This window comes from Bufo gargarizans, chromosome 2 (genome assembly GCF_014858855.1).
Source record: "Bufo gargarizans isolate SCDJY-AF-19 chromosome 2, ASM1485885v1, whole genome shotgun sequence".
Taxonomy (NCBI): Eukaryota; Metazoa; Chordata; class Amphibia; order Anura; family Bufonidae; genus Bufo; species Bufo gargarizans.
In genome coordinates this window covers 250,925,482-250,938,586 of record NC_058081.1, presented here as the reverse complement: position 1 = coordinate 250,938,586, position 13,105 = coordinate 250,925,482, and the positions used below count along the sequence as shown (strand labels likewise).

Here is a 13,105-nt window from a genome sequence, read left to right as displayed (position 1 = left end):
TATTGGCAAATGGGGATGAAATTTGAGAATTTCATTTTTTTGCCTAATTTTCCATTTTAACCAATTTTTTTCCACTAAAAAAGCAAGGGTTAACAGCCAAACAAGACTGTATCTTTATTGCCCTGACTCTGCCGTTTACAGAAACACCCAATATGTGGCCGTAAACTACTGTACGGCCACACAGCGGGGCGTAGAGTGAAAGGTGCGCCGTTTGGTTTTTGGAAGGCAGGTTTTGCTGGACAGTTTTTTTGACACCATGTCCCATTTGAAGCCCCCCTGATGCAACCCTAGAGTAGAAACTCCATAAAAGTGACCCCCATCTAAGAAACTACACCCCTCAAGGTAGTCAAAACTGATTTTACAAAGTTTGTTAACCCTTTAGGTGTTGCACAAGATTTAATGGAAAATAGAGATACAATTTCAAAATTTCACTTTTTTGGCAGATTTTCCATTTTAATATTTTTTTTCCAGTTACAAAGCAAGGGTTAACAGCAAAACAAAACTCATTATTTATGGCCCTGATTCTGTAGTTTACAGAAACACCCCATATGTGGTCGTAAACTGCTGTACGGGCACACGGCAGGGCGCAGAAGGAAAGGAATGCCATACGGTTTTTGGAAGGCAGATTTTGCTGGACTGTTTTTTTTACACCATGTCCCATTTGAAGCCCCCTGATGCAACCCTAGAGTAGAAACTCCATAAAAGTGACCCCATCTAAGAAACTACACCCCTCAAGGTATTCAAAACTGATTTTACAAAGTTTGTTAACCCTTTAGGTGTTGCACAAGATTTAATGGAAAATAGAGATACAATTTCAAAATTTCACTTTTTTGGCAGATTTTCCATTTTAATATTTTTTTTCCAGTTACAAAGCAAGGGTTAACAGCAAAACAAAACTCATTATTTATGGCCCTGATTCTGTAGTTTACAGAAACACCCCATATGTGGTCGTAAACTGCTGTACGGGCACACGGCAGGGCGCAGAAGGAAAGGAATGCCATACGTTTTTTGGAAGGCAGATTTTGCTGGACTGGTTTTATTGACACCATGTCCCATTTGAAGCCCCCCTGATGCACCCCTAGAGTAGAAACTCCAAAAAAGTGACCCCATTTTAGAAACTACGGGATAAGGTGGCAGTTTTGTTGGTACTAGTTTAGGGTACATATGATTTTTGGTTGCTCTATATTACACTTTTTGTGCGGCAAGGTAACAAGAAATAGCTTTTTTGGCACCGTTTTTTTTTTTTGTTATTTACAACATTCATCTGACCGGTTAGATCATGTGGTAATTTTATAGAGCAGGTTGTCACGGATGCGGCGATACCTAATATGTATACAAATTTTTTTATTTATGTAAGTTTTACACAATGAATTAATTTTTAAAACAAAAAAAAGTTTTAGTGTCTCCATAGTCTAAGAGCCATAGTTTTTTCAGTTTTTGGGCGATTATCTCAAGTAGGGTCTCATTTTTTGCGGGATGAGATTACGGTTTTATTGGCACTATTTTGGGGTGCATATGACTTTTTGATCGCTTGCTGTTACACTTTTTGTGAAGTAAGATGACAAAAAATTGCTTTTTTTACACCGTTTTTTTTTTTTTTTTTACGGTGGTCACCTGAGGGGTTAGATCATGTGATATTTTTATAGAGCCGGTCGATACGGACGCGGCGATACCTAATATGTATACTTTTTTTTATTTATGTAAGTTTTACACAATGATTTCATTTTTGAAACAAAAAAAATCATGTTTTAGTGTTTCCATAGTCTAAGAGCCATAGTTTTTTCAGTTTTGGGGCGATTATCTTGGGTAGGGTATGATTTTTGCGGGATGAGATGACGGTTTGATTGTTACAATTTTGGAGTACATACAACTTTTTTGATCACTTTTATTAACTTTTTTGGGAAGTAAGGTGGGCAAAATTTCAATTTCATCATAGTTTTTAATTTTTTATTTTTATGGCGTTCACCGTTTGGGTAAAGTAACATGACCGTTTTATAGATCAGGTCGTTACGGACGCGGCGATACCAAACATGTGTAGGGAATTTAATTTTTTTTATTTTTAATCAGTGATAAATGTGTTTTTTGATTTTTACTTTATTTTCACTTTTTTTCACTTTCTTTTTGACCCAGACCCACTTGGTTCTTGAAGATCCAGTGGGTCTGATGTCTGTATAATACAGTACAATATATAGTACTTTACTGTATTTTACACTTTGTCTGAACAGATCTATGCCTTTCAGCACAGATCTGTTCAGCACCATGGACAGCAGGACGCCTGAGAGGCGTCCTGTTGCCATGGGAACCTTCCCCGTCTGCTCAGTTATGGTCAGAACTGCGCAGACGGGGAAGGGTAAGGACGGGGCTCTGGGGGGGCTGCCTGGGAGCTCTCTCCCTCTCCATTCGGGGGGCTGCAAAGGCACAGCAGCCCCCCGATGGGAGAGGGAGGGAGCTCCCTGCGCTGTTAACCTTTTCCATACAGCGGTCCGTACGGACCGCGGTATGGAAAGGGTTAAACGGCTGACATCGCAGCACAGATGTCAGCCGTTTATACCAGGGTGCCAGCAATGTGCTGGCACCCTGGTATACCCACTAGAAACCAACGATTATTCAAGGGGAGGCGGGCGGGGGATCGCGATCCCGCCTCCCGCACCGCCCGCCTCCCGCACCGCCCGCAACCCTCCCCCTGCACCTCCCACCGTGCTCAAATAACTTAGGGGTGCAGGGGGGAGGGATGCAGGAACATTTTTGGAATCCTAAAGTTTCTGATCCCCGCGGTCAGGGACCGCGGGGATCAGAAACTGCAGAAATCGCAGCAAACCGCAGGTCTGAATTGACCTGCGGTTTGCCGCGATCGCCGACATGGGGGGGTCACGGGACCCCCCCGCGCATTTAGCCTAGGTGCCTGCTCAATGATTTGAGCAGGCACCGGGTTCCGATCACTGCCAGCCGCACGGCAGTGATCAGAAATACACAGGGCGTACATGTACGCCCTGTGTCCTTAAGTACCAGGGCACAAGGGCGTACCTGTACGCCCTATGTCCTTAAGAGGTTAATTCAAGTTCTATAAATCGCATTGCGATTTCAACTTGAAGCTTCTGCAGACCTCCGTGCTCATGGAGCGGGACGCCCATCACCATGGGAACGACTCCATGCTAGAATGTACTGTCGGATTTGAGAAAGTTGTAATCGCAATGCGATTAATGCAGGTTGTATTAATCGCATTGCGAATTCAACTTAGAGCTGCTGGGTTCCTAATGGTTATATTGATAGAATATAACGAAGATTGAGAATATGGTGCTATATTCGTTGTCAATTCTAGCAATACAACCATTAGGAACTCAGATCTAAGTTGTAATCGCAATGCGAATAATGCAGGTTATATTAATCACATTTCGAATTCAACTTAGATCTCAGTTCCTAATGTTTGTATTACTAGAATTGACAACAAATACAGCACTATATTCTCAATCTTCGTTATATTCTATCAATATAACCATTAGGAACCCAGCTCTAAGTTGTAATCTCAATGCGATTAATATTAACCTGTATTAATCGCATTGCGATTACAACTTTGTGACACTGCAGCTTCAGAATGAATCTAAGATGGATGCTGTCCTTGCTTTTTGATAGGCGGGAGGGTCTGGGAGGGAGGGTATGCTGATTGGCTGGAATGTGTCTGCTGACTGTGAGGTACAGGATCAAAGTTTGCTCAATGATGACTTATAGGAGGCGGACAGAACATCGCATATGTTCGCCTGCCGCGGCGAACGCGAACATGTGATACTCGCCGGGAACTGTTCGCCAGCGAATAGTTTGGGACATCTCTATTAAGGAACCCATCACAACATATGTCAGCAGGAACAGTCAGTACGTACTTAATCTTCTCATATTTTCTGTCAACCTAAAAAAGAAAATATATTGGTATAAGATCACTATAGAAGTGTTTATCCTTATTCATACACCATCAATGTGATTTTCAAATGTGCAAACATAATGGCATTTTAAAGAGGTTTTCCAACGTCTCCAACAGCCCCCCCATATGCCGGGCCCTTCACAAGTAATAAACTTACCCCGCTTCTTCCTGTACACGGATGAAAACATCCGGTGTCGGGGGGAAAGCCAATAGAAGGTGGGGACGGGGACTAGCCTCCCTAGCATCACCCGCGATGCTAGGGAGGCGCGTCCCCGTCCCCACCTATTGGCTTCCGCGCTCCCCCCCCCCTCCGGATCTTTTCATCCATGTACAAGGTGAAGCAGCAGTGGCAGTGCGGGCACCAGGAGAGGCGCAGGAAGCGGGGTGAGTATATTACCTGTGAGGGGCCTGGCACATGGGGGGGGGGGGGGGCTGTTGCAGACGTTGGATAACCCTGTTAAAGTGTGAAGTCAATGTAAAATTGATAATGATAAGAGTTGAGCACTGTCTGGCTAGAATAGTTCACAGCAACCTATAGATAACCACCTGTAGATTGGCACCATAAAATTACCTTCGAGCACTCAGCGGTTCTTCTGTTTCAACCGTGTTCTCTTCAGGCTGAAATCGGAAATCCTCGATATATTCACCGAAACGATCATAAAACCATTTCTGAACTCTAGAGCACAAAGTTTGCTTTCTGGGTTTATCTTAGAAGGAGAGAGAGTAAATTAATGTGTTAGACTTTTCATTTTAATCTACATAAAAATGCCATAGAGTCGATTGCTAAAAGGCATTGTACCCCATTGTTTCTACACTGCTCTCCGTAGTTTATGGACTCAAACTTTATTTGAGAAGTTCTCCTCTTCGAGGAGAACCTTTCAACCCTTTTCCATCTAGTGATCACGACACCCAGACCCACACCCACAAACTTCTGACATGGCACTACAACATGTTAAACATTTTTTTAAACGATAAGTAGCTTTAAGCACTGCAAATATATTGTCTAACTTCTCTAGTTTTTCCATTCAGACAAAAGGTTTAACAGGTTTGTCCAGGATTAGCTAGAAACGTAGCTACGTTCTTCTAGAAAAACAGTCCCATACCTCTACACAATATTGCGGGTGGTATCACAGTTCTGCCCCATTCACTTCAGTCTAACTGAGAAAATACTGCACACCATCTAAGGAAAAGTGTGGCATTGTTTTTGGAAGAAGGCATTCATTCTGGAACAGGCAGCAGAGACTCTACAGACCACAAACAGGCAGCAGTAATACACTGCTCCAGATGACCTTAGCGGCTCAACCCCATCTCTCACTGTGATGGCCAGAATCGAAGATAAGGCTACTTTCACATATGCGCTTTCCCATTCCGCTATTGAGATCCGTCATAGGATCTCAATAGCGGGGAAAACGCTTTCATTTTGTCCCCATTAATTTCCAATAGGAACAAAACTGAATGAAACGGAATGCACCAGAATGCATTCTGTTCCGTTTGATTGCGTCCCCATCACAGACAGAATAACACTGCAAGCAGCATTTTTCTGTCCACGATGTGGTGCAAAGCAAGATTGACACACAATGCAAGTCAATGGGGACGGATCATTTTTTCTCAGACACAATAGAAAACAGATCAATGCCCCATTGACTTTCAATCGTGTTCATGATGGATCCATCATGGCTATGTTAAAGATAATACAACCGGATCCATTCATAACGGATGTAGGCGGTTGTATTATGACGGAAGTGTTTTTTCTGATCCATGACGGATCCATCAAAAACGCTGGTGTAAACGTACCCTAACTCTGGTCCCAGCCATTGAACCACCTAGATGCCAAGGTCAGTAGCTACTGACCACACCATCTAGACAGCTGAAAAGAGGGTGAGCAATATAAAGATTATAATTTAAATTAATAAAGCACATTTAAAAATAAAAAGTGGTTTTATTTTGTAAAAGTAGATAAAAAAAAAAAAAGATAGAAAAACACACACATATGGTATCAATGTTTGTGCATTTAGTAGAATAAAGATGACATTATTTAAATCTTCTTGTGAACATAAAAAAATTCAGAAAATACCAACGGAATTGTTTTTTCTCATTCACCCGCCCCCAAAAATAATAAATGTTAATAAGTCCTACATACCCAAACATAGTACCAATAAAAACACTTTGTCCCACAAAAAAAAAAAAAAAAAAAGCCACACCGGACTACATCCATAAAACTACCGTATATCAGTGATGGCTGTGGAGACATAAAACACTACTATATTTGCATGAGGTGTGCCGTTATTGTGAAAATGTAGTAAAAAGTTAATAAAATAACACACATTTGGTATTGCCATAGTCATACTGACCCGCAGAATAAAATTAACATGCTAGTTAAACCGCAAAATGAACGTTGTAAATTTAAAGCACAAAAAACTGCTTTTTTTTCCATTTTCCATGGATAAAGTTATACGTACCCGAATATGGGATCACAAAAAAAAAAATTCAATGTGTCCCAAAAAAAATAATAAAATCACAAGCCTTCATACAGCTACACCAATGGCCACAGCTATGGCCAAAACAAAACTGCCACCAAGCATTTAATTTCATACTTCTCCTTGGCTCAAAATACTCCTCAAAAATACTTTGATTACTTTCACTGTCGGAACATATACATCGCAACCTCCGATTTACTCTACAATGATATTTACCTTTATAAGGATGTAAATGTGAACAAAATATAAATTAGTTCAACTGAAATAAATGTCAAAAACACGGGCTATTTTGTCGCAGATTTCGGGAAAAAAGAACATGCTGGAGATTCAAAAATCTGCAATATGCATTAAAATCTGTGCTTTTGCTAAATTCCATTAACTTGTGATGTACTAAACAAATATGTGTTAACATGGCCTTATGTCTGGTCAGACTGATGTAATTCAGTATTATTTTGCTTCCTTATTATAGCTAGTGAACTTAACTTAGATCACCACAGGGTCCGACAGTAAGGGGACTTTCACATTTGCATTAAAGTTTTCCAGTATTGAGTTCCGTCCTAGGGGCTCAATACCGGAAAAAAATGATCAGTTTTATCCTAATGCCTTCTGAATGGACAGCATTCAGTTCAGGATGCATCAGTTCAGTCCCTCTTACGTTTTTTGACCGGAGAAAATACCGCAGCATGCTGAAGTTTTCTCTCTGGTCAAAAATCCAGAACATTTGCCGGATTCGGCATTCATTTCCATTGAAATGCATTAATGCCGGATCCGGCCCCAAGTGTTCCGGCAAATCGGATCCAGTTTTGCGGTCTGCGCATGCGCAGACCATTAAAAATGAGAAGATCAATAAATACCTGATCCGTTTTTCCAGATGACAACCAGAAAGACGGATCCGGTATTGCAATGCATTTGTGAGAGACGGATCCGCATCCAGGTCTATCTCACAAATGCATCAGTTTGCGTCTGGATGGCCGGATCTGGCAGGCAGTTCCGGCGATGGAACTGCCTGCCGGAATCCTTTGCCACAAGTGTAAAAGTACCTTTATCTAAGTACAATTCCATAAGGCAAAAGAGCATGCATACATCAAAATTCTTCTGATTACTGGCTATATATTCATGAGTTTGCTGGCAGAAGTACCTGTTCCATTGTTCTGAGTCTGTCCCTTTGAAGGTGGTTGTGCCACACATTCTTCACTCCTTAAAAACAAAAATGGAGAGCAAATAATTAATAAAGTGTTCTGGCCAGCAGATGGCAGAACGATACAATAATACGGCAGTGCATGTAGTCGCTGCAGTCTGTATGCACTTAACCATATAAACCAAAAACAGCCGCATGGTAGTTCAGTTTGGTTATCTTGAGATATTGCAATGTGTTCTGTTTTGCTGTCATGGACAATTTAATTTACTAACAAAAGTAACAAGAAATGCTGTGATATCAGTTGTTACTTGTACATTAGCTTCAAACGAATAAATCAAGATTTTTTTGTTGTTTTTTTTTTGCTCAACATTAACAAAACAAACCCAAAGTAAGGCCTCAAGCACACGGCCGTAGTTCCGCATCTGATCCTCTTTTTTGTGGATTGCATGCGGACCTAGTAATTTCAAGGGGATCGCAAAAGATGCGGACAGCACACCCGTAAGTCCGTTCCGTGGCCCCAGAAAGAAAAAAAATAAAGAAAAAATGCCCCATTTTTGTCCGCTTTGTGGACAAGAATAGGACATTTCTGCAGGAGTAAAAAATATTGATACAGGTCATGTGCAGGAGGCCTGTGTCTAAAACATGCAGTTCAATAAGCCACCAATTATTAAATCATGCAGGACAAAAACTGAAGCATAAAAAAATAAATAACTTTTATTGATCCAATTAAAATCAAACATTCATAGAAACCCACACAAAACAATTGACAGAAATAAGAAATGAGGGTCACTCCGTGGATAAGATGTATCGCAACATCCATAAAAGCACCTGATGCAAACAATATAAAGATGTGCAAATACTAACCTCACAAATGCACCAAGGGCACAAAACAAATGCAACAAAGCGTTGTTTAAAGTAGTCAATGTGTTATGAAATGCATTACAATGTTTGTATTGTATTTTTTTAGCATTTTTAGTTTTTTTTAGGCACTTTATTGGAATTGCACTACGGGAATAAAAATATCTGTTTAAAATAGTACAATAAAAATGCTAACAAGCTGCAAAAGTCACCACAAAAAACCGTGAAGAAGCCTTTTATTTTCTTAAAATCTGCCAACAATATCAGGGATCAATTGAATGTGCTTGTCCGCTTTTGTTATATCGATGAGCGTAGAAACCCAAGATGCGCCTAACTGCACCAGGTAGACAAAGACATTTTTAGAGCTTGATGCACCGGTGCCTTCTCAAAGGGTTGATGGGTAGGGGTCCGGGGTGTCAGATCCCGACCGATCAGATACTCATGACCTATCCAGAGCAGACCACAGAGAGGCTTGGAAAACCCCTTTAATGTAAAAATTTGCCTAATTTCATGACTGCCATCAAATGCCCTCACCTGAATGTTTTCTTATTAACTAAAGCCAGATACTGAAACATTCTTTTTTTTTTTCTACCCTGTTTTTTGTTTCCTGGGCAGCCATCTCGCCTGAGCATTCTCCAAACAGCAGTTCAGATATATTTTATAGCATTCACATGGACAGAGGAAACTGGTGTCTGGAAATGACTCGGTGACCTCTATAAGAGTGTGTTGTGGGCATGCTCTGCGCGGAGGTCAATGGCAGGGAGGAAGTGGTGGTCATCTGGATCCTCCATTGATTGTCAGTGGTGTGATCGTGTGTCATCTGCCTCCAGCTTTCTAACAGAGGTGTTACCTTTCATTGTAATCCTGCCTGTAATGATAATAAGACGACTGACAGCTGAGAAGTGATTTTCAAAAGTCTGAAGCCCTTTTAAACAGATTTGCTAGAAATCCTTAGCAGCAAAAACTTTGCAATATGGATTTTCCACATGAAGTCCCACTGAAGAAAATTTGCCATGTGTGTACCCTAGGAGTTTTATTTCAGATCTCCAAGCTAATGTTAACAACTAGAGCTCACAGACCCCCTACTAAAGTGCAAACTAGTATCTACGAAGATAAACCTTACTCCACAGCACTAGCTCTATACACAGAGTTCAACTAGTCTTATATACTTTTGCAAACATCTGTGTTTAGCACGTTTCTTATGGCTTTCTTTAATTTATTTTACAGAATGTGCTACTTCAGTTCATCTACCATACACTAGTCTGTTTGGCACAGCAATGATCACTGGAGGTTCTGTCCTACTCCATACTACACAGATTTGTTAGAGGTACTTCCTCTACCTGAAAGCATTGCGCTCAAAATATCTATTCAATATCCAAAGAAAAAAAACACAAGACAAGTAATGAGGAACGTATTGCAGGAACAGTGGAGGACCACTACAGATTTCAACCTGCTATACGGGTAGTAAAGAGATGAACAAAGGGGGAGATTTTATCACATTGCTGCACCACAATTTTAAAGGGAACCTGTCATCTGAATTTTGGGTATAGAGCTGAGGACATGGGCTGCTAGATTGCCTCTAGCACATCCGCAATATCCAGTCCCCATAGCTCTGTGTGCTTTTATTGTGTCCAAAAAACAATGTTATAGATATGTAAATGAGGCAATTAAGAAGCCCAAGGAGCTGTTACTAATGTTTCCGGAGCCCAGCACCGCCCACTGTGAAGGAGCCCAGCACCGCCCACTGTGAAGGAGCCCAGCACCGCCCACTGTGAAGGAGCCCAGCACCGCCCACTGTGAAGGAGCCCAGCACCGCCCACTGTGAAGGAGCCCAGCACCGCCCACTGTGAAGGAGCCCAGCACCGCCCACTGTGAAGGAGCCCAGCACCGCCCACTGTGAAGGAGCCCAGCACCGCCCACTGTGAAGGAGCCCAGCACCGCCCACTGTGAAGGAGCCCAGCACCGCCCACTGTGAAGGAGCCCAGCACCGCCCACTGTGAAGGAGCCCAGCACCGCCCTGCATACTCCGAATCTCCTCCTTGCTCCCTGACGTCACAAAGCTAGAACACCGTAATATTGTGATGCGCGAGCTAGTGCATGCGCAGTGTCAACATAGTGTTCCTTCCCTGTGCTGGCATCAGCCTCAGGGAACAAACTGCGGATGCGCTAGCTCGCGCATCGTGAGATTACGGCGCTCAAGCTTTGTGACGTCGGGGAGCAAGGAGCAGATTTGGAGGATGCGGGCGGTGCTGGGCTCCTTCACAGTGGGCGGTGCTGGGCTCAGAGTCAGAGAACGCTGGACTCCTCTCTCAAGCATGGAGGAGACAGGACTCATCTAAGGTTAATTTAGATATCTATAAAATCGTTTTTTTTTTTTACACAATAAAAGCACACAGAGCTATGGGGCCTGGATATTGCGGATGTGCTAGCGGCGATCTAGCAACCCATGTCCTCATCTCTATACCCAAAAAGGGGAGTGGTGAGGGTGGAGAGTTGGTGGAGCCATGGGAATTGTAACAGTTACCTTCATCTGCGCCTGTTTTCAGGCATAAATGAAGACAGAAATCTACAGCAGCTTTGGACACGGACAGCCAGAGATGCACATACATTGGTTGCATCCTCTAGCAGCACAGGAGATTTACTAGGCCAGGCATGGCCAACCTGCGGCTCTCCAGATGTTGTCAAACTTCAACTCCCACCATGCCCTGCTCTAGGCTGACAGCTGTAGGTAGTCTGGGCATGCTGGGAATTGTAGTTTCGCAACAGCTGGAGAGCTTCAGGTTGGCCATCCCTTTACTAGTCCTTTAGATGTTGTAAACTTAAGCGGTCTAGACCTTAACCAGTGGCTCATACTGGATGATACACTTGGTGCATGGCTAGATACATTCGTCTAACTTTAATTAAACTATTGTTGGGCTAACTTTGTGACCGAAATATATCACAGAACTGCATATAATTTTGCCACAAATGTTCCCATTCAGCCAAGTGACCTTAGGGCTTGGCATCTAAAACTAGATGCCTTAAATTGTGCCAATTTAAAGACAAGGTGCACTCGCATCAGAAAAGGGACTAGCGTTGTGGTGGTGGTGGGTTTCACTTTTCGTGCACTTTTTCTGTCCATGGAAAAAAAAAAACATGACATGCCTCAAGTATGGTGGTTTGTTCAGCCATTTTTTCATAGGTTTCTCTATAGAAACAAAATGCATGAAAAAAAACTAGTAAGACTGGTGATCAACAAATACTTGCAAAAAAATAATAAATAAATAAAAAAAAAGTGCATGAATTTCATATTTTGTTTTTTTTAACAAGACCCCAAAAAACTAACATTTTAAATAGTGTGTTAAGTAAACCTAAATAATGGGAGGAACACAGATGTTAGACTGGGTCCATATGTTGCAAATTAGGTGCGATTGTGAACAGATGTTTCAAAATTCTATTCACAAATTGCATTTAAACCCATGCAGCTACATTTAGGATACAGAATGCATAATTGGCATCTGCATTCTTTTTGCAAAGGTTTATTTCTATAATTGTACTGACTGGGCAGGTTTTTCCTGGTGTGGACCAGAGAGCTGTGCTGACCAATCAGTCTCACAAAAAGGATGGGCATAGAAACTGTAACATGATCACCTGCCCTGTGTCTTCACTTACTGTGGAAGTGGTTCTCAACATTTACAGTCTGCACGCATATAAAAAGTGAGCATACAGGCTGCTGGAAGATGAAGATGTCTTTCCCTCTGACAAGGTACATTGCAAAGTTTCATATATTCATATTTACTACTGGTTTATGAAAAGCAGAATGACAGGTAGATTGTAAACTCCATTAGCAAGCTGAGATAGGCCACACATAACAGTTATGTTACAGTTTAATTGGTGGTCTTCTAGTGATTTCTGGGGAAAACGCAACAAAATCACAAGAACAAGGGTTGTAAAGTCAAGAAAACAAACCTGTATTCTGTGCTCATAAAATCTCACATCACAACATCATGGCAACCCTCTGAGAAGGACCATTCGGAAGCTTAGGAGATATCTAAACATGAAATAATTACTAAAACATTGTAATGAATCTGCCGTCCATGAGTAAACGAGAAACAAGAACATATTATGCAGTCTTAAGAGAAATAGAAAATGCCACCAGTGTCCCCGTGAGGAACCTATGTGATTAGCTCAATGATGTCTGCAGGCACAAAGCAACACTTTAGAACAAGCACTTACAGAGCACGTGCTGCGACATTTGACTAGGTTTTCTTATCGACACATAGCTGGCAGATCCTTCTACTCCACGTGAAGGAGTCTATGTAAGGCTTAGAACAAAGTCCAAGTTATTTAAATGGTTTCCACAGTAAAAAAGCACAGATCTTAAACTACAAGTAACCTACAACAGGCGGTGACAAGTTCAAAGGGCTTTACTAGGACTAGGATATTAATGACCTATCCGCATCAGGGATGAATCTCATTTACATCAGGGCACCAAGGAGGAGGAATGACCAAATTATTTTATTTATTAAAAGGTACTGCTCCGCGAGAAAATACAATTCCCCTAAATTTTCTTTAGCTTTTGGAATTAAAATGGTAACAAAATGGTGGCGGCGCAGGGGGCTGACCTGCAGGACAAGACCAGAGTGGCACTGTTTCTAGAATTATGCAGACCTTTCATAGATTTTATGCACTTACCGTATATAGTGCAGCGCTTTACAGACATTAGCACCCAATTCACAC

The 13,105-nt window shown here is 41.8% G+C and overlaps 1 protein-coding gene across 2 annotated transcripts in view; it reads right to left on the bottom strand.

The window, feature by feature from the left end:
* GRAMD4 (GRAM domain containing 4) overlaps nt 1-13,105 on the bottom strand; it is a 165,457-nt gene that overhangs the window by 51,873 nt on the left and 100,479 nt on the right. For both annotated transcript variants that reach the window (XM_044280227.1, XM_044280228.1), the window contains exons 5-7: nt 7,529-7,587; nt 4,485-4,620; nt 3,876-3,901 (exon numbers count right to left, since the gene is read on the bottom strand). In XM_044280227.1, coding sequence (XP_044136162.1) covers nt 3,876-3,901; nt 4,485-4,620; nt 7,529-7,587 — 221 coding nt within the window. The remainder of the gene's footprint in view (nt 1-3,875; nt 3,902-4,484; nt 4,621-7,528; nt 7,588-13,105) is intronic.